The sequence below is a fragment of the Neovison vison genome, chromosome 7 (genome assembly GCF_020171115.1).
Source record: "Neovison vison isolate M4711 chromosome 7, ASM_NN_V1, whole genome shotgun sequence".
Taxonomy (NCBI): domain Eukaryota; kingdom Metazoa; phylum Chordata; class Mammalia; order Carnivora; family Mustelidae; genus Neogale; species Neogale vison.
The window spans coordinates 18,273,814-18,293,418 of record NC_058097.1 but is presented as its reverse complement, the minus strand read 5'-3'; the positions used below and the strand labels follow the sequence as shown (position 1 = coordinate 18,293,418).

The window sequence follows — 19,605 nt, the reverse complement described above, 5'->3', positions numbered from 1 at the left end:
CCCCGTGCAAGGCCTTCTGGGAAGTGTAGTCCTACCGACTCTGGGTGCGGGGAGGGACTGGGAAGGAAGTGGACCCTCCCCACTTCCGTCACAGTTGTGACGATTTGCGTCTGCACCGGAAGTGCCTGTACTGCCGATGTGGTACCTACTGACCGCGGTTTCGGTCGCTCTCCCTTGTTTTCCTCGCTGGTTGTTTGCGTCGCGCCATGGCGGTAAGGAGGGCGGATAGGGCGGGGTTCGCAACGGCAGAAGATTCCCGGGTCCGGGAGACTAAAAACAGAGGAAGGACATCGAAGGAAGCGGATCTGCCAGATGGGGGCGCCATGCAGTGGCCAGACCATTCTAGAGCTAGCGGAGTGGGGGGGAATGGAGCGGCCCATCGCCATACCAGAAGTAGTGCGGGAGGGGAGTGGGCGTCAGTACCAGATTGTACCAGACCTGATAGGAGACCTTAGGGGCTTGTGAAACGGGTGGGCGTCAGCCAAGATTTGGAGGGGCCCACTATTCAGTGCCACTCAGGAGCTCCCCTTGAAGGGGTAGTCAGCCCAAAGCTGGGTCTCAGCAGGAGAGCTGGGAGATAATCAGCCTAGTGTTGGATTGTTCCACGGTGAGCAGGAGGCGATCATCGGTAAAGGTGTTGCACAGATAGTGTCAGCCCTAAACAGGGTGGACTGGAGGAGGGGTGGGCATCCCAAGGATTGTGCTAGATTTGAGCACCGTGGGGACCTGGCTTAGGTGCAGGTTTAATTCTGTACCTGACCAGACTGGGGAGGAGGGTGAGGAGGACCCTGGCTGAGGAGGGCTCTGACAGCATCTTACCATCCCTCTGCAGCCCAAGGGCAAAGTGGGCACGAGAGGGAAGAAGCAGATATTTGAAGAGAACAAAGAGACTCTGAAGTTCTATCTGCGAATCATACTGGGGGCCAATGTAAGTACCTACCTCCTTGCCTACCCCAGATCCCACAGTCAGCTCTGGTGTGTATGTGTGCGTGGGGGGGGTGTGACAGCATGTGTAGTTTTCAAAACTGTAATTAAAAAGAAATGAGAATGGGGCATCTGGGTGGTTCGGTTGTTAAGCGTCCACCTTCAGCTCAGGTCATGATCCCAGGGTCCTGGGATCAAGCCCCGAGTTGGTCTCCCCACTCTGTGAGAAGCCTGCTTCTCCCTCTCCCACTCCTGTTGCTTGTGTTCTTTCTCTTGCTATCTCTCTCTGTCAAATAAATAAATCTTCTTTTTTAAAAGATTTTATTTATTTATTTGACAGAGATCACAAGTAGGCAGAGAGACAGGAAGGGTGGGGGAAGCAGGCTCCCTGCTTAGCAGAGCCCTCGATGTGGCGCTTGATCCCAGGATCCTGAGATCATGACCTGAGCCGAAGGCAGAGGCTTAACCCACTGAGCCACCCAGGCCCCCCTAGATAAATAAAATCTTAAAAAAAAAAAAAAAAAAGAAAGAAAGAAAGAAATGAGAATGGATCTGGGCACAAAGAAAGTGCTGAGTAGTCAAAACAAAACAAAATAAAAAAATGAAAGGAGGGTTTGAGAGTCAGATGGACTTGAGCCCAGTCCATCCCAGCCCAGATACACAGGGCCTTCTTTCTTGGGCTGACATATCAGAGGGGATTCTGGGTGCTCAGAACTCAGGGAACAGACCCCTTTCACCCACCAACCCTAAGAGAAGCAACTGTCTCTTTCCACAGCGTGGCCTAACTCTTGGTCAGAGTCAAGGAAGGCCCGTGGTTTAGGGTATCTTTTGATCACAGCCTGATCGTATATCTGCTTACAGGCCATTTACTGTCTTGTGACCTTGGTGTTCTTCTACTCATCTGCCTCATTTTGGGCCTGGGTAAGTGTCCCCTATCCTGGGAAGTGGATAAGCGTATAGCATTTCTGGCTGGCCTTTGATACCATTCTTTTTTTGCAGATGGCCCTGGCCTTTAGTCTGGCAGTATATGGGGCCAGCTACCACTCTATGAGCTCAATGGCACGGGCAGCCTTTTCTGAGGATGGGGCCCTGATGGATGGTGGAATGGACCTCAACATGGAGCAGGGCATGGCAGAGTGAGTGTCCCCCGCTGCCAGCCCAGGTGAGCGGCCCCAGGGCTGGGGTGTTGGGGCCCAGATAGCCCAAGACCCACAACTGCCCACAACTTGAAGAGGGTAGAAGGGAGATGAACTGGGGCCCATGTACTACTTTTGGCCCTTTCAGCCTCCCTTCTATCCACAGGCACCTTAAAGATGTGATCCTGCTGACAGCCATCGTGCAAGTGCTCAGCTGCTTCTCTCTCTACATCTGGTCCTTCTGGCTTCTGGTACGTGGCTTGTAGGGCTCCCAGGAGGGGGCTGGAGCATCTAACCCTGCCCTTCCTTCATTTCCTGTGCCTGGCTTCAAGTTCCCTTTTCTGTCCTAGGCTCCAGGCCGGGCCCTTTATCTCCTCTGGGTGAATGTGCTGGGTCCTTGGTTCACAGCAGACAGTGGCACCCCAGCACCAGAGCACAATGAGAAACGGCAGCGCCGACAGGAGCGGCGGCAGATGAAGCGATTATAGCCAGTGACATTTTGGCCACAGGCTGCATGGCCCCCTGCCAGGAGCAAGGAGGGCCTAGTCCAGGGCCCAGAAGCAGTCTAAGGTATAGGATTGTTGAATAAATGGCTCAGAATATGGCTAATGGCTGTGTGGGTGATAATGGAAGGGCGAGGCAGGAAGAGCCAGTCCTTTGGTACTAGCCTCCAGCTGCAGACCAAGTGTGGTGGGTACCTTGAAAGAAGGAAAAGGTGCTTGGGTTGGCTATGAAAACTTTATTATACTCCATGTATTCAGGGAGCTTATACAAGTACGTGTACAAGTATACACACACACACACACACGCACGCACGCACGCACACATAGCTAATACTGCTCAAGGCATTGTCCACTGGGCACAGAGTGGCCCTGGGGTTGAAGAGGCCCAGAATTCTGCTGATCCCTCCTCACTCTCTAGTCTCTTGCACTGCAGGCTGGGGCCCCAGTAGGTAGGTGTCCGGTAGGTAGGTGTCCCAGTAGGCAGGGCCTTCACACCTCCAGGCCAGGACCCTTGCTCAGTCCCAGGGCCTGCACCAGGTCCTCTCCGAGCCCGCTCTTCAGTGTCCGTCTCACTGCAGGGACAGAGCAGGGTTGGAGGGGGTTGATGGAATAAAGGCGGGTGGTGGGCATTTGGGAAGTACTCACAAGACTTGCGGTTGCCCCGGGAACGTTTGCGCTCCCGAGCAGCTAAGGCACGAGGACTGCTCTTGGTCACTGACTGTACCAGCAGATCCATGATCTCATCGGAAGTGTCACTGGGTAAATTGGAGCCTGGGGGTTCTTCTGGGGGTGCAGTGGAGGGCCCTGTTGCTGTCGGCGTGACTGGGGAGCTGCTCTGGACCGTGCCTAAGGGAGGCCAGACGGAGAAGTCAGGTCATGGTGACTGCAAAGCCCACTGCTCCCAGTGGCCATAGGTCCCACCTCTGCTGCGGCGGCAATGAGTGGTGTCCTCTGGCTTGCTGGTCAGCAGACTCTTCATGCTGGCGTGACTGTCGGCATCACCCCGCCCTGGCCCACTGCCCACAGCCACTGGGACAGATGGGTGGTTGGGGGCTTCCCCAGCCACACCTGAGAATTTCTCTGTCTGCAGAAGACAGAAGGATGAGCTGGGAGCAGGGGAAGGGAGCCACAGGGCGCAGTAGGCCAGACCTGGAAGGGTGCCCACCTCTGTGATCATGCGGCCCCGGGTCTTGTTGCGCTCCCGGTAAGTGGCACGCTTCTGCTGCTGCTGCAGCACGCGTTCCCGGCACGTGCGGTACTCCAGGGCAAACTCGCGCAGCGTGTGGCAGAACTGCATGATGCGCACTTCCCGGGCCGCGGGTGCTGTGTAGCCCAGGTACAACAGGAAGGCGTGGAACCTGGGCAGGGTGGGGGAGGGAGGGATGGTGAGTCCCGCGTGGGGTTTGAGGGATGGCGATGGTGGTCCTGCCTCTCTGGCCCATGTGCCTACCTATTGCAGACACGGCGGTGTACTACCCGCAGCATGGCAACACGGCGGCCACACTGGGCCAAGAAGTGGGTGAGGCGGGCACGCAGAGCTGGGGACAGCTCATGCTTGGCCAAGCTCCGTAGGCTCTCCTCAGCTGCCCGGCTCCGACGCTCCAGCTGCCCCAAGTTCTCAGTCAGCTGTTCGAAGTCCACCTGGAAAAGCAGGGGATACACATGCTGTCCCCCCACAGAAAGGCACCACCTGTGGCTGCCTCTGTCAGGTCAGCCGGCTTGGGCCTAGATAGCCAAGACCTGCCTCCTGCCCTCCAAAAGCACACAGTCTAATGCAGGAGAAGCTAATGTGGAACAGAGAAGCTTTCTTGGGGGAAGTGGTGGCTGAATGGAGACCCAAAGACAGTAGGTGTGTGTAGCCAGGCCAATAGAGGAAAGAGTGTTTCTGGCCAAGGACACAGCCCACGCAGACACCTCTAGCTGAGCACACTCTGGCACAGCAGCCCAAACTGTTGGGGAGGGAGAGCCAGCCCCAGGAAGCAGCACGCCCTCGTTTCCACGGCTGGGCTTAGTCAAGCCTCTGGCTGGTGCTAACCTTGGCACAGCGGGTCAGGGCAGGGATTTCTGAGTAGAGGTCCGAGGAATCAGGCCGGGTCTGGAGCACCAAGGAGCAGAGATGGTGCAGCAGTGACTGCCGGCGCACCGTGTCCTTCACCTCTGACACCTTCTCCAGGTAGCTCAACTCGAAGCCGCTGCTCTGAAAGGACTCCATCTGAGCCTGGGCCCAGCTGGCTCCAGGGCCCCGGCCCCCAGCCCTCGTGTGCTGCCACTCACCTGGGAACCGTTGAGGAAGTTGCCCACAGCCAGGAGAGTGGCCAGGATGCAGCGGAAGGTGGCATTTTGTACCAGCTGTGCCATGCCCACTTTCAGGTCATATAGTGGCTCTGCGATTTCCTGGAGTGGGAGGTGATGGAGGGACTCTCAAATGACCTGGTCCTCATGCTCACCTGGCCCACCTTCTGCCCCATCCCGTAACCCAAGTACCCGCTCCATGCTGTCATAGTCCAGCTTGAAGGCCCAGAGTTGTAGGCGGGCGGCCAGGCCTCCAATGGAGGCAAGGGTCATCAGGAAGTTCTCAGCTGGGCCCAGGGGTACGTCAGGATTGGCTTGCTGGGCCTCCTCGATCTTCTGCCGTTCCTCCTCCGTGGGCATCATAGTCAGCAGTTTCTGAGGATGCAGCCACCACCCCAGAGTCCCTTCAGTCCTGGCCTGAGGCTTTAGGCATTGTTTTGGACTCATCCCTAGGTCATCCAGGGGATCCCCAGGGTCTGGGGACTGCTCTAGAATACCAAGCCCATGCCCACCACTGGAGGGACAGGAAATGCCCACTGACCAAAGGAGAGGGCCAGACCACCCACCTCCCTCCCACCCCCCTAGCTGGTATCCCCACCTCAATGCCATCCTTGCTGACAGCAAACTCATCAAAGTTGAGCAGGGCAGCCTTAATGACATGCACAGGCGGCAGGGTGGTTAGGCCAATGTTGATGGCGTTGCTGCGCTTGGGGTCCAGCACTGTGGTCATTGTCCGGCGGCCCTCACCAGCTTTCTTTAAGGTTGGGGAGAAGGGTGGTAATGAGATTGGGAAAAGAACTAGCTGGGGCAACAACTGAAGAGGGCACTCTTAAATCCCCCTTCTAAATGGCCAGGTGGTGGGGTCACCCTACAACCAGGGATCTGGGATGTGTAAGGCCTTGGGATGAGTTGAGATTCTAGTTAGGGCTCTACTGATACCTTGTTAAGAGACCTTGGACAAGACTGGATGCCTTTCTTTGCCTCGGTTCCCCCATGTGGGAAATGAGCGGCAGGCAGTTCAGACTCTTAAGCTCTGATTGCCTCCTGTCTCCACTGGGGTTACCCTACAGATGAGGGTGGGTTTACCTTGGAAGGCAGCACGTCCTTGGCACGGGACTCAAACAGGTGTTCCAGCCGGGCTGTGTCCACTGAGACAGGTTCCAGTGAGGCCCACAGGGTGGGGCAAGGCCCAAAACGGCTCCCAGAGCCTCCGTGGCCCCCAGCCAGCTTTAGCTCCCGCCAGAAGAGTTTTACTGTCTTCCTCTTGCTGGGGAGGGCTAGACCATCAGGTGCTGAGGGAGGAAGTGGGGCAGCTGGAGGTGGAGGCGGAGGTGGCGAGAGTGAGCCTTTGATGGGTGGGGGAGGTGGGGGTGGAGGAGGCGGGGGGCCTCCAGAGAGCGCAGGCAGTGGGGGTGGTGGGGGTGGGACCCCTTTCACAGCCTCCACAGCCTCCACATTCAGCATGTCCTCGTCTTCATCCTCCCCCAGATCTGAGAAGTCCAGGTCTCCAATGCAGAGCTTGGGTACACGGATAGGAAACTCCTGAAAGGACTCAGCCTTGGGGCTTGGTGGGGCCAGTGGCACCTTGGGCTCTGGCTCAACGCTCCGCTGGGCCCGGAGCAGACCTCGGGGGACAGGGCTCTGGGGTGTTCTGGGTGCAGGGCCTGGTTCTGGGGAGCCCCATAGTTCCCGGGTATCTAGAAAAGAGAAGCAGCTGTTAGCATCATGCCCTCTGTGGAGCAACAGGGCAACACGAGTGGATTCTACCCACCCGCCTACTTACCTGGGTGTCCATCGGGCTCATCGGCCATGGCCCCAGCCAGTGTCTCTGCCCGGCCCTGGGCCAGTGCAGCCTGCTTCTCTGTTTCCGCCGCTGCCACATTCTCCAGGAACCGGGCTCTGGAGGGAGGCACTTGTCAGTGAGGATGTCTGACACAACCTAGCCCAGGGTGGTGTACATGCCTTACTGGGCCCCTGGGCACTGCCCCAAATTGCAGGCACACACAGACACACAGGGGAACAGTCCATGCGCTGAGCAGACCCAGGACTTACCCCCCAAGGCCAGTCCCTGTTCAGTCCTCCATATCTGGGGAGGGTCAGTACCAACCAAGCATCCCCAGTTCAACATATGGGGAGAAGTTCTACTTAACGTCTAACTTGCAACCTTGCTGCTGTTCATGTTCACTGTCTTGGTTCTAGACAAGGACCCTCAGAGCAGGGGAAGGGGACAGCTGTCTCATGCCTGGTAGCTCAGAGAGCTATGACCCATGCCCAGAAAAGGGCCTAGTAAACAACAGGCTTTAGCTTGCGAGTCTTATGCTTTACTGACTGAGCTACCACAACAGGCACTCAGTTTATGTGGAAATAATGAACGTGATCCAGTGTCTTTTTTCAGCCCCTCCAGCCTCTTTTGGCCCTTGGTCCCTGCCCTTCCCTCAGTCCGAGGTTGTTTCTCTTCCCCCACACCATACAGCACCCTAGACACCCTAGATAGCTTATGATCCTGCCTTCTTCCTGGGAGAATGGGCTCCAGGTTGGGAGTCTGTGTCCTCATTTCTGGTTGAGGCTGTTAAGATGTCACTATCAAAGCACAGGGACCACTATGGAATTGCTTCTCTACCCCTAGGATAACAGAGGAGGCATATATCTGGGAGAGGGTGGGCCTGAGAGTCCCCCAGCTCTGCGGCATGAGGCACATGGAACCCCCGCTGGGGGAAGCAATGCTGAAGCCCTGAGCATGTGGCAGGCCTGGCAGGTTGGCCTCTGTACTTACTCCAGCCTGGCCTGCTCAGTAGGGGACTGAGGGACAGGTGGGCTTTCTGGGGCCCTGGGTGGGGGGGATGAGAGGAAGAGATGGTAATTGTGGTGCCTGCTCCACTCCAAAGCCCAGCTGCTCATATCCACCCAGAGCTGGGTGGTAATACCAGGGGTTCCTTCCCAGCCCCCGCGGGAAGGGGAGGTGTGGAGGAGGCAGGACATGAGGAAACTGGAAATGGAGGGGAGAGACTGACATGAAGCAGAACAGGGAGCAGTAAGAGACAAAGAGCAGAACAAGAGAGCCAAGGGATAGCAACAGAAAAACAAAGAAGGGAGGGCCAGGGGATAGATGACAAAGGGGCAGGGACAGGAAGAATGCCAGAAAGAGATGAAGACAAGCAGCAGGAGGAGGAGGTCCCGTCAGAGCAGAACCCCACCCCTCAGCAGTCACTTACCAAACAGGAGCAGTTTGGTGAAGTCTGGAAAGAAAGAGAAAGCACGCGTTTGGGCAGAGGAGTTTGGGCAGAGGAGGCGGAGGGGCTCAGAGTGCGGGGACAGCTGGAGAGAGGACTCTAGGGGCAGTCTCTATCTCCCTGCTTACTTGTAGATGCTCCTCTCGCTGGAGCTGTCGGCTGAGGGCCCCAAAGAGATGGCAGGGAAGAGGTTCACCGAGGTACAGAGGCCAGAAGCTGGGCCCGCAGGTTTAGGGGCCAGGCTGGTCGACAGGGCAGGGCCAGCGGAATAGGTGGAGATTACCGCCGAGGAGGGGTCCCCAGGGCTCGAAGCGGGGTCCCCTGGGCTTGAGGGGCCTGTCCGAGGTGAGGCAGGGCCTGTGCGGCCAGTTGCGGGGCCTGCAGGGCTAGAGGTGGGGCCTGTCAACTGACAAGGCCACTACTGGGCAGATCCACCCCTTCCCATGTGCCAAGGCAAGTTCCCTCTTACCCAGGCTCCGAGGGGCGCACAGGGCAGCCCCCGCCTTCTAGAGACCGGCGGCTCCTCTTGCCCTCCTCCGAAGAGGGCTTTCTGCGTTCCCGCCGCCCACCTGCAGTGGCTTCCTCAATGTCTCCATCCTCCAACCGCAGGGCATTCTAGTAGTGGAGGTGGACCCAGATGTGAGCCGCTGAGACCCGCATAGGTAGGGTGGGGTGCTGGGGAACTGCGCCTCTTCCCTCCCTTCCAGCCGCGACCAGATGGCCCAGCCTACCTCATAGAGCACAAGCTGTGTGCGCAGGTCGAAATCAGTCCCCGATGCGCCCAAGTGGCGCTGGACCAGAGCTTCCATGCCCTGCTGCTCCAGGGCATCTGTCACATCATAGAAGGAGTCCTGGTCTGGAAGCGCTGCCAGTGTCTAGAGGGTGGGGATGGGAGGGCAAGGCTAAGGCTGATGGGGACTGGAAGTTAGGAGCTTTAGGGGCCTAGAATTGGCACCTCGTTCTCCCCCCTTTTCAGGGCCCCCCCCACCTTGTTGATGAGGGTGACTGTATACACCAACAACTCGGGGTCAGCGCCATTCTTCTCCTCCAGGACGGACACCAGATTGGCCCAAGGAAGAGAGCCTGACACACAGAAAGGGGAGCGATCATGCAGGGACAGGTAGGAGAGTGGGCTCTGAGTGGTCGGAGAGGAAGGGACACTCTCTCACCTGTGGAGCTGGCCACAGAGTTGACGGCACGGATAAGCAGCGGCGCATTGCTCTCCGAGTACTCCACAAATACCAGCAGCAGCTTCAGGGCCGTTTTCACCACCAAGCGGGACTGGGGGGAGGGGTCAGCACGTATGAGTGGGGCTTGGGCCAGACTTGTGCCAGCTCCTGGTGGGGAGGGTTAAGGGCTTCTGGGGCTGGACCCAGAGAGGAGAGTCTAGGCACAAAGACGCTGGCCCCAGACCCAGGTACTGGAGAGCCTTCTAGGCTTAGAGGAGCCTTAGCCTTACTCCATTCCAACCCATTTTAAAGAAGAGGAGACTGAGGTCAGAGAGAGGCAGTGGGAGAAAGGTGCATGGCTGTGTGGAGGGCCACTTACCACGCTGGCACACAGTGTGTACAGCCACTGCACGGTCTCACTGTGGGCCACCACCCCCAGCATCCCATCCACAAACAGCATCAGCTGGCCTAGTGCTGGGGACACAGGGACAAGACAAGGTCAGGTAGGGGTTGCCAAAGGCAGGGGTCATGAGGGAGGAAAGGGGCTGACCTCGGAGGATGTAGCTCTGGTAGTTGTGGTCGGCAGCAGCACCCACACGGATCAGGCAGCTCAGCCCCTCTGAGTGCACAAATTCAGGCACCAGGTCCTTGTCCTCCTGGGGACACCATGGGGGAGTTTAAGCAGGGCTCAGGCTGGACGCCCAACCCCAGCCCTCTTCTGGGCCTCACCTGGAAGATCTGCTTTAGTGAGAAGAGGGAGCGACGCAGCTCAGGGCCACTGGAGCCATACAACTTTTCTGCAAGGGGTAGGTGGACATGGAAACCTCAAGGGGGCACAGACACCCTCTTCTACTGGAACACAACCCCCCACCAAAGAATATTCTAGTACTCTTGAACCCCCAGCCTCCTCCTCCACTGCCTGACTCTGGGCAACCCCCATCGCAGTTTAGCTGCAGCATCGGCCCTTGGCCCTGGAAGGAGAGGTCAGGATAGGAATGGGGAGGGGCTGCACATCCTATCTCCCATGTGCCTTGTCCACTGTCCAGCACAGGCCTGAAAGAAATTGAGCCAGTGGGGCTGGGGAGAGGGGATTCCCGGACTCTAATGCCCTCATACACTTACCCAAGATGGCATTGACCCTCACAGAGAGTTGAGTACGCAGGATGAGTGTAGGCTTCCGCCCTTTGCTGGAATCAAGCAGCCTAGTCAGCAGTTTCCAGGCCATTCCTCAAGGGTCCCTGACCCCATACCAGAGCAGCTAAAGACCACTCCACATGCCAACCCTGGCCCAACTCCTTCCTTCCTAACAAGAGGATGTGTGCAAACATAGGTATCTCAGGTATGTGCAAGAGCCCCTCCCCACCAGTCCAGGGCATCAGGTAACACTGGCTAGGTCTTGGGATTCCCCTTGCACACAGTCCCCTGGGGTGGCAGAAGTAACCCATACCCCAGGCTAGAGATCAGGTGTCCTGGCTGCTGACACCTGAGCCAGCCCCTGGTGGAAGCAAGGCTGGGGGCCAGCCTTGCCTTCCCCGTCCCATCAGCTCTGACCTGATCTCTTCATAGAAGCTCTCCAGCATCTCCCGCTGCTCTTCCAGAGACAACTCGGGGTCCAGGTAGTATCCAGAGGGAGACACTTGGAGGGCACAGTCCTCCAGCTGGGGGCAAAGGGAATAGCTGTCAGGGCTAGGAAAGAGGTGGCAGGGGTATGTCTGAAGACCCTAGGACCTCCTGACCCCCACTCAAAGAGCTGGCAGAGTGGCAGACCACAGGGAGCGCTGCAGCCGCGCGTTCCTCCAGCAGCCATTTCTCGCAGGCCTACTACATGCAGTGCACCCCCCCAAGGTGCCAGGCTTTCTGGCCCTTAGCACGTACTGTATCTTCCAGTCTGTAGGTTTCAGATCAGGTGATGGTTTTTTGGAACGCTCTCCTCCACTCCTCTAGCCAATGCTGTGCAACCCATTCCATCCCATGTGTGCAGCTCCATGTGAGGCCTTCCACAGAGCGTGATAATATCCTAGTCTTCCTCCCCACTAACCATGGGTTCTCTGGGTCAGGCACCCTGTCTGTCTTGCCCTATGCCATATCTGCAGAGCCCAGCACAGCATTTGGCTTACACTAAGTGCTTACTAAACACTGTTGAGCTAATGAACATGAATAAGGAAGGGGAATAGAGAGAAGATGGGAGGAAGTTCCTGCTTTCGAGGAAGTTCACAGCCCTGGGGTGATAAGCTGCATCCACAAAGCATTCAAGCCCAGGGAGAAAGTGTCAACCCAGCTGGGAGAGGTATGTGTGTTGTCTCCCTGAACCGAGGTGGTGAGGAGCTGCAGGTAACACATGGGGGTAAGTCCCTCTAAGCCTCAGGGTCTTTGCCCTGCCCCATGGGAGCTGGACCTCAGAGGCCTCCAAGGGGTTCTCTTGAAAACCCCAGGTTTTAGGGTCTGACTCAGTCAGTCTGCACTGGGTCCCTGAAACCTGCATTGTACAAGGCACACATCCTACCCACGTGTCTGTTTCCCACATATCTCTGCTGCGCCCTGAGCCTGGCTCCAGTCCACCACTACCAGGTGTGACACTGGCCTCTTGAGAAGTACCTGTAGAGAGGGCTAGTGAAGTGACTCCAGAGAGTCTGAGGGCAACAGCACTGGGGGTACCACAGAGCCGGTATGCAGGGCTCAGCAAAGTCCTCTTGAACTGAGTGGTCCTGCTCCTTGATGTAACATGGCCCAGGGAGAGCCCACCTCTGGAGAAGCAGGGTGTTTTCTGGCTTCCATCTTACTGCGAAAGTCAATCTCATCATTTGTCCTGTTGTTCTGTCAGCCCTGCCCTGCTCTGGGCCCAGTCCAAGGGCTTCCAGCTGCCCTTGGTCCCCTGGGTGGGGGAAGGGAGTCCAGAACCTGCCCCTACCCCTGTTTCTGCTTTGCACCCCTGCTCACGCCTGAGAACCTGACCTAGCTCCTTCCTGGCAGTTCAGCATTGAGGCGTTTGGGTGACACCCCCTCTCCCCCCGGCTCCCCTCCCCCACCCTGTCTCGCCTGGGACATGGGACATAGGACAAACACTCCAGCCTGTTCTCTGTCCCACTTCCTGCCTGGCTGCCTGCCCTCCCTTGGGCGCCTTGGGCGGGCCTGGCCTCTCTCCCCTCCCTGGGAGCAGAGTCATCTTCTCCAGGGCCTACTAGCAACAGGCCTGAGATGGGGAGGCAAGGCCCCAGGGCTGGGGTGCTCCGTCTTGGGCCAGCTCAGCTGAGGGCAACCCCACATTCCTCCTGATCCCTTTTCCCACATGGTGACTCAGCAGCCTGCCTTCCCCACCCCCATCCAAGCACAGCTGCATCTCCTTTCCACCTTGGACTAGAGGATCCTGGGACTCTAGAGAAACATCCACACACCCTGCCCCAGCCCCAGAGCAACAAATTCCTTCAGGGATCCCCCAAATCACACATCTATAGAATAGCTCACTCATTCAAACATTTATGGACCAGGCTGGTTTGAGGTGCTGAACACACAACAGGGAAGAAGATAACTGCTCCTGCTCGTCCTGCCTTCCAGCAGAGGCAGGCAGCCTCGCCTCCGGAAAAGGCTACAAATGAATGCAGAAGTAGAAGTGCCATGGGTGCAAAGCAGAGGGGTGGAGTGCTGTGAAGGTAAACACTGGGGGCGATCAGATTATACCTGATATGTACTTCCACACCCAGGTTCATGGTCCGGTATATATATATGCTCTGCTGGAGCACAGGTCCAAGAAGCACACCCCCACAAAACTCGGCTCCAGCAGGTTCTCCTCCCCTCCTGCAAGCACGTTTGTGTGCTCTCATCCCAAGTGAGCAGAGAACGGCTCTCTCCTTCCAGAATGCCTGCATATACTTGGGGTAAGGTCCTGAAGGCCAAGTGCTCCATCATCAGTGGCCTCCCTAGAGAAGTCCTGAGGTAGCAGCCAGCCCAAAGCCTCCAAGGATGGTCCCTCCCCACCCCAACCCAGCTTCCTGTCCTGGGTGGAGGTGGGGGAGGGTGGGCTAAGGTAGCAAAGAACAGAGACTTCCTGCCAGCTGGGTTGTGCTTGTCCCTCACACCCTTGGCCCTTTGCTTGGGTCACCATTCTGAGAGCCAAACCTCTGGGGCTTGTTTCTCACACCCTGGGGCTGAGCCAGGCCAGAATAATCCTGCTGACAGTGCTTAGGGTCAGCACGGGGCCCACGTGGGCCCACATCCTCGACTCCTCCTGATTCTTGTCTTGCACGCTTCTCTGTGTCTGTCTTGGAGTGGAGTCCTCTCCATTCTTCCCAGGCTCAGCCCCTCCCTTCAGCATCCAGCCCACTTTTCTCTTCGTTCTCTGCGCTTAGGCTTTTCTGACAGCCTAAACCAACTCATTCCATGTTTTTTTTTTTTTTTAAGATTTTATTTATTTGTTGGAGAGAGAGAGAGCACACAAGCAGGCAGAGTGGCAGGCAGAGGCAGAGACAGAAGCAGGCTCCCTGCCGAGCAAGAAGCCTGATGGGGGACTTGATCCCAGCACCCTGGGATCATGACCTGAGCTGAAGGCAGCCACTTAACTGAGTGGCGTCCCTCCACATGGCTTTAAATTCAAGAACAAACTTAGAGGACCATGGTGTCTACTCCCCAGTATTTTTCATAACTACAAATCAGGTGAGAACAAACACTAGGGGCAGGGAAAGAAGATGGAGCAGAGGGCAGAATTATATGCTGAAGGACACCTCTTCTAGGAAATAATTTTGCTAACTGCTTTTTTTTTTTTTTAAGATTTTATTTATTTGTTCATGAGAGACAGAAAGAGAGAGACAGAGGCAGAGGCAGAAGGAGAAGCAGGTTCCCTGCTGAGCAGGGAGCCCAGGATGCAGAACTCTATCCCAGGACCCTGAGACCATGACCCGAGCCGAAGGCAGACACCCAACCATCTGAGCCACCCAGCTGCCCCATTGCTAACTGCTTTTTTTCTTTTGCTCTTCTATAAACATGAGACCCTTGTGGCGCCTGGCTGGCTCATTTGGAGAGCATGCAACTCTGGATCTTAGGGTCATGAGTTTAAGCCCCACATTGGGTGTAGAGATTACTTAAACAAACAAACAAATAAACTTTAAACATGAGATCCTCCTTTACTGTTATCTTGGGTTTCCAACTAGACCATGACTTCCTGTATGAGACACTATGGATGGGACTTGAGGAGGGAAATCCACATTAGTTATGCCTCCTCTGTGTCACATACCAGGTTGCTTAGTTGTTTGATTCTCCTGCTATTCCTTTTTTAAAAATTTTTTTAAGTTTTATTTACTTACGTAATCTCTACGCCCAAAGTGGGGCTCGAACCCACGATCCTGAGATCAAGCATCAGATAGATGCTTTACCAACTGAGCCAGCCAGGTGCCCCTCTCCTGATAATCCTTTTACAGGTGAGGAAACCAAGGCTCAGAAACTCAGTGAATATACCCCAGGCTGCACAACCAAGAATGGAACCAGGGCTAACTGACCTAGATCTTGGGAGCATGTAGTGTTGCTAAGGGCTAAAGACCACCCCTCAGCTTTCTGGACGCTGCAAATACCCCAAACTGGTCTTTCCAGTTGTAGCAAGGGAACACAAATGAACACATACACATCATACACACCAAGGTAACCGTGCCTACATCTGCAAGGACCTAGGTCCTAGGGTCCCTTACCAGGCTGCATCTCAGGCTCCCTAGCCCAGAATGACCAGTAAATTGGACATGGACGGTGGTCCCAGAGAAAGCTGGGAGAAGCCATGACTCATGTGCATATCCCAGTCTTCTAGTTTCCCCAAAAGACCTCCATATCAGGGAAATAAAGGGCTCAGTTCATCACCAGAGCACCCCATCTTACCCTTAAGACTCATCCAGTTGGTCCCTGTCCCAGCAGATCAGGTTCACATTTTAGCCCCCTTGCCACATTGCTCCTGAGAGGTAAACTGAGGCTGGAGTAGAGAGGGTGCAAGGGCAAGAAATATTCCAGGACAGTGCCACCCCTGTCCTCTAATCTTTAGCCACGGCTGGGGAAACAGTTACTGGTGATGGACAGATTTCTAGGGCTATCCCTGCTGCTAGAAGTAGGGGGCTCCTTGGGCCTTTGCATCAGGATCAGAGCGGCACTCAGGTCTCTCTGCCTGGAACCCACGGAGAACAACTCTCTGTCTCATATGTGGCAGGGCCTTTAGGTGTCCAAGAGGGGCTCCTGAGGCACTGCCCAGAAGACCAAAATGTAGCAGAGCTCTGGGTAGAGATGAAATGCAGGGCCAGAGGGTCAGGTTCTCCCCTGGGCAGGGGCACGTTCCAGGGCAGAGATGTTTCTGCACTGAGGGAAGACAGATACTTGTAATATTCCCCTGCGGACACCCAGCGTGGCCCAAGGCACTGCCAGGACCCTCCCCACCCCCTTCACCCCTCCCACTCCCACCCAAGGCCAGGAGATGAGTCAGAGGCTGTGGCAAGGAGCTTCCTCCTAGACTAGGAGGAAATGAGCAAGGCCTTCTCAGATCTGAAAGCTCTAAACGGTTTAAAAAGGAAGCCCCCAGGGAACTCTAGTGGCTAGGCCCAGCCCAATGGGGTATGTGGGGTGGAGCTCCAGAGAGAAAGTGCGCTGGGCCTTCCTACATTCCCAGGGAGGGAGCAGGGTCTGCAGGGATGATGGTCAGTGCCCAGAGTGGGAGGGCAGATGTCATCTCTTGACTGTGTCCTGTTTCCCTGTTGGACAGATGTACAGAGGATAAAGTATTGAGTGGAGACCCCCTCCTTATTATTTCTGCTCTAGGCCCGAGATGGGAATGCTTGGGTTTCTGGGCCACCTCTTCCCTCTTTAGGGCTATGTAGGCAGGCTTGAGTCATGTCTGTGCCCTTGGGGCATGCGCTTATAGGAGCAGGGGAAGAACCAGCTGTTGATATTTCCTGCAAGGAACAGCTCTGCTCCCCCTCTCTCAACCCTCTGATGTCCCTGCCCCTACCCTATTCTCAGCCCTTCTTCCTCCAGCCTTCTATTCTGGGGCTGTGGTCACAGTTTATATTTGGGATGAGCACATCACAGTGTATCTGACCATTCCTGGCAGAGCTGCCAGCCCCAGGGAATCCTGGCTTCAGGCACAGTGGTAACTCAGTGTGCCCACCAGCATATCCTGCCTGTGGGGGATATGGTAGTCCTCAGGTACACCAAGTGGGAGATCCTAAAGGTGGGGAGACCAGGAATGCCTGAGGTGGGGAGTTCATACTTAACACATTCTACATCTGAGCTCTGTAGTGTCTTTAGCTATGAAGTACAGAGCATCTGGTGCAGCAGGGAGATGGGTCCCTAAGTGAGGGGAAGAAAATGGGGTGGGTTCTTTTCTGTTGCTCACCTCCCAAATCTGCCTCTAATTGGAAAGAGGGTTGTTAGGGCTAAGTCCTGTCCTAGAGTGGGGAGTGGGAGGAATACTATGTTTTCTGTAGTGCTCCGGGCTTATTTCAGCACCAGGAGTTCCAGGAGCCCGAAGGCAGGAACCTAGACCTGGTTTAACAACCCCTCTCCAGCGCCCATCCTGAATTGAAGGTGGCCTCGGGCTGGACGTGATCCTTCCGGGCCCACCTCAGGTTGCCCCTTTGAAAAGGGCAGAGCAAAAGGGGTTGCATCAAAACTCTAAAGTGGGCAGTGTGCTGCAACCTTCAAGCCGTGGCCTTGAAGCCCGGGCTCTGCCCGGACACGCGCCACTCCCCCGGCGGATAATCTCACCAACTCTCCCGCCCGCGCTCAGAGGCGGGGCCGGCCCGCAGAGCGAGGAATGCAGGCTGGGGGCCCGGCGCCCGGGGCACATTCCAGGGGAGACCCTGGGCCTGGGGGGCAAGTTTGCGCAACTCGCCTCAGCTAAGGCTGATAGCAGGGCGGGGGGGCAACCCCGCTGACTCCTTCTCCTTTTCCTCAACACTCGGTGTATACTGGCTGGCGGGGAACCCTGGTGGGGGTGGTAATGCGCCTCCCCGAGTACTGGTCCGGAAACCCAGCGCGCCGGAAAGCGCCTGCAGGGGGCTGAGCGCAGGGAGCCGGAGGGGAGGTAGGGCCAACCATCTGGAAAAGGGCCTCTCCCAGCGCTGTGCACGAGTCGGCTCCGGGACGCAGGCAAACTAGGGCAGGCTGGCGGTTTAAAATTAGCCCGGCCCGCCCCCTCCCTTCTAGCCGTGGGCCCGCTGCGGCTGGAGTACGGGATGGTGGGGGCGGTGACTCAAAGGGCTTTTCCACCAATGCAGACACCAGCTAGTTCTCGGTGTGTCCCGGGCCGGACCGGTTCCCCGGGACTCATCTCTCCCCGAGAAGCCGCTCTTCTACTGGCACTCCCAAGCAGGGCCCCCACCTACGGAGGCAACACTCTAACCGGCAGGACCCAATCCAGCCTCCAGAAACCGCTGGAAGCCTTGGCCGCCCCCAGTGGCCCGCCCCCTGATCCGCCCCTCCTCTAGGTCCCGCCTCACCTCACCTGAAGCAGGTGGAAGCTGGTCCTTCCCCGGCTCCAACTTTTAGTCCGCTACCACCCAAACACCTACCGTCCATTTATCCAGATCGGTTACCCAGGCAGACAGGCCCCGAAGAGACCCCGAACAACTCCCCAGGTGGGCCTCACTTCGAGCGGCAGCCAGAGTGGCGCAGACCACAAACTCCCATCTCCCTTCTTCAGCTTCCCTTAACTTGAGAGGCGTCCCGCGAAAGCAAGGCAGCGTGGATCTTGAGTCCCCAGCCCAAGACTTTCCCGCAGAAGCGCACCCGCTCCAGCCTCTCCCCGAGGGTTACTTCCCAAAGGCTTTCATGGCGCCATGAACCTTTGATCGCCTCCAGTCTCCCCGGGTCCCCTCACCTTCAGTGGAGCCGCCAGCAGGCGGTGCAGCGCGGGTATCTGCGCACCCAGGGGCAGCGCCCCGTCCAGGCTGCAGGTGGGGGCCCGGCGCGGCTCCGGGAAGTTGGCACATGCGAAGGGGTCGGTGTCCTCCAAGTACTGCACCCGCACGGTCACCACTGATACCGGGTCCCCGTCTCCGCGGTCTTCCTCGCCCGCCATCGTTTGTCACTGGCTCACGCCGCGCCTCCGGGACGGTCCCGGCCCCGCGGCGGCGTCTGCTCTACTAGCTCCGCTGTCTGGGCGGGGTCGGAACGGACCAGGCTGAGGAGGGGCGGGGCCAGACGGGGGCGGGGCCTAGGAAGGGGGCGGAGCCAAGAGTCTTCCTTGAAAGCGCGGGGAGGAGCAACCACTGCCAGGGGCGGGGCTTGCCGCCAGCCACTCAGAGGGCGCTCTCGTGTTCCCGTTAGTTCACTGGCTCTGCCGGCGGGAAAACCCGAGCTCGAGCCCCGCCTTTAAGAACGTGCCCAGTGCCGAGAGGTTTTCTTTGGGGTTCTTGGGGGTGAGGCTGCCTTCTTGTTGAGGGGTTATTCGGGCGGGTGGGGCGGAAATTTTTCAGCTAACGGCCGGCCAGGTCTCCCTGGGTTTAGGGACGAGATGGTCCCGATTCCTACAGTTTGAGGATGAAGTGGATAGGATTCCGTCATTTGGGGAAAGCAGGGAGATGGGTCCCTTTCAGTTTGGAGCAAGAAGTGAAAATAGGTTCCACTCAGTTTTAAGGAAGAAGTGGGGTCATTTCCCTTTAGTTTGGGTAAGAAAAGGAACGGGTGGGTGCCCCTCGGCTCTGGGAAAATTGAGTGAGGAGGTAGAACGTTTTTCTCAGTTTAGGGTAAGATGTGGGATGGATGCCCCTCAGCTTGAATGAAAAATGGAGACGGTCCTCCTCAGTGTGGGGTGAGATAGGCCAAATGCCTCTCAGGTTTGGGGGAAAAGGTGAGTGGATCCCTTTTAGTTTGAAGGAAATCGATAGGCTGCGTTTTCTCATAGTTTAAGGAAGGAAGATAGGTTCCCTTCTGTTCATGGAAAAGGTGAGACTTCCTTATACTTTGACCCGAAAGGGAAGCTGGATGCTCCTCGATTTGGAAGAACAGCTTCCTTATCAGCCTCGAATGAGCTGGGCCCAGTGTGGGCCTTGGAGTTTCTGGGGTCTTGAGGAAGGACAGCGTTGTCCATCACGTCTTTCTGGGAGCGCCCAGTACGCGTGCGCAGCGCTGGTCTGGGCGGGGGCCCGAAGGGGGTCCTAGGCTCTGGAGGGCGGCGGCGCACTGCCCCCTGCCGTCTGCACGCGGCAGCGGCGGGGCCCGCGCCTTCAGTACCAGCTGCGGGCTCCTCGCCGCCGGTCTGCACTAGCTGTGAGGGAGATGAGCCGCTCCGGCCCGCCCCCCGCCCCCCGCACGCCCCCTCCACTTCCGCGACCCGCTACCTCCTTCGGCGGGTGGGAAGCGGCCGCGCCTCCGGAGGGCTGGGGCACCT

At 57.1% G+C, this 19,605-nt stretch overlaps 2 protein-coding genes across 2 annotated transcripts; one reads left to right on the top strand and one right to left on the bottom strand.

Annotated features, from left to right (window-relative positions):
- Positions 1–107: 107 nt before the first annotated feature.
- TMEM208 (transmembrane protein 208) lies at positions 108–2,664 on the top strand. The gene is made up of 6 exons (XM_044260394.1): positions 108–212; positions 833–928; positions 1,786–1,845; positions 1,924–2,060; positions 2,227–2,311; positions 2,411–2,664. The coding sequence occupies exons 1-6, from the start codon at positions 207–209 to the stop codon at positions 2,546–2,548; spliced, it is 522 nt and encodes a 173-aa protein (XP_044116329.1). The 5' UTR covers positions 108–206; the 3' UTR covers positions 2,549–2,664.
- Positions 2,665–2,778: 114 nt separating this feature from the next.
- Positions 2,779–18,342, bottom strand: FHOD1 (formin homology 2 domain containing 1). The gene is made up of 22 exons (XM_044255966.1): positions 18,094–18,342; positions 10,806–10,912; positions 10,377–10,441; positions 9,984–10,051; positions 9,805–9,910; positions 9,634–9,728; positions 9,255–9,366; positions 9,074–9,168; positions 8,817–8,960; positions 8,555–8,700; positions 8,214–8,471; positions 6,639–6,754; positions 5,942–6,552; positions 5,454–5,609; positions 5,048–5,230; positions 4,838–4,957; positions 4,599–4,760; positions 4,014–4,204; positions 3,729–3,921; positions 3,485–3,647; positions 3,209–3,409; positions 2,779–3,135 (listed from the first exon to the last, which is right to left on the bottom strand). The coding sequence occupies exons 1-22, from the start codon at positions 18,292–18,294 to the stop codon at positions 3,053–3,055; spliced, it is 3,576 nt and encodes a 1,191-aa protein (XP_044111901.1). The 5' UTR covers positions 18,295–18,342; the 3' UTR covers positions 2,779–3,052.
- Between the last annotated feature and the right edge of the window lie 1,263 nt (positions 18,343–19,605).

Excerpts from the sequence above, each read along its gene's own strand:
- TMEM208 (XM_044260394.1), top strand. Across the intron at positions 929-1,785 it reads GAATCATACTGGGGGCCAAT|GCCATTTACTGTCTTGTGAC; the intron begins GTAAGTACCTAC and ends ATCTGCTTACAG. Across the intron at positions 2,312-2,410 it reads TCTGGTCCTTCTGGCTTCTG|GCTCCAGGCCGGGCCCTTTA; the intron begins GTACGTGGCTTG and ends TTTCTGTCCTAG.
- FHOD1 (XM_044255966.1), bottom strand. The coding sequence starts at position 18,294 with ATGGCGGGCGAGGAAGACCGCGGAGACGGGGACCCGGTATCAGTGGTG. Across the intron at positions 9,367-9,633 it reads ACACACTGTGTGCCAGCGTG|TCCCGCTTGGTGGTGAAAAC; the intron begins GTAAGTGGCCCT and ends CCCTCCCCCCAG. Across the intron at positions 4,958-5,047 it reads ACTATGACAGCATGGAGCGG|GAAATCGCAGAGCCACTATA; the intron begins GTACTTGGGTTA and ends CTCCCACTCCAG.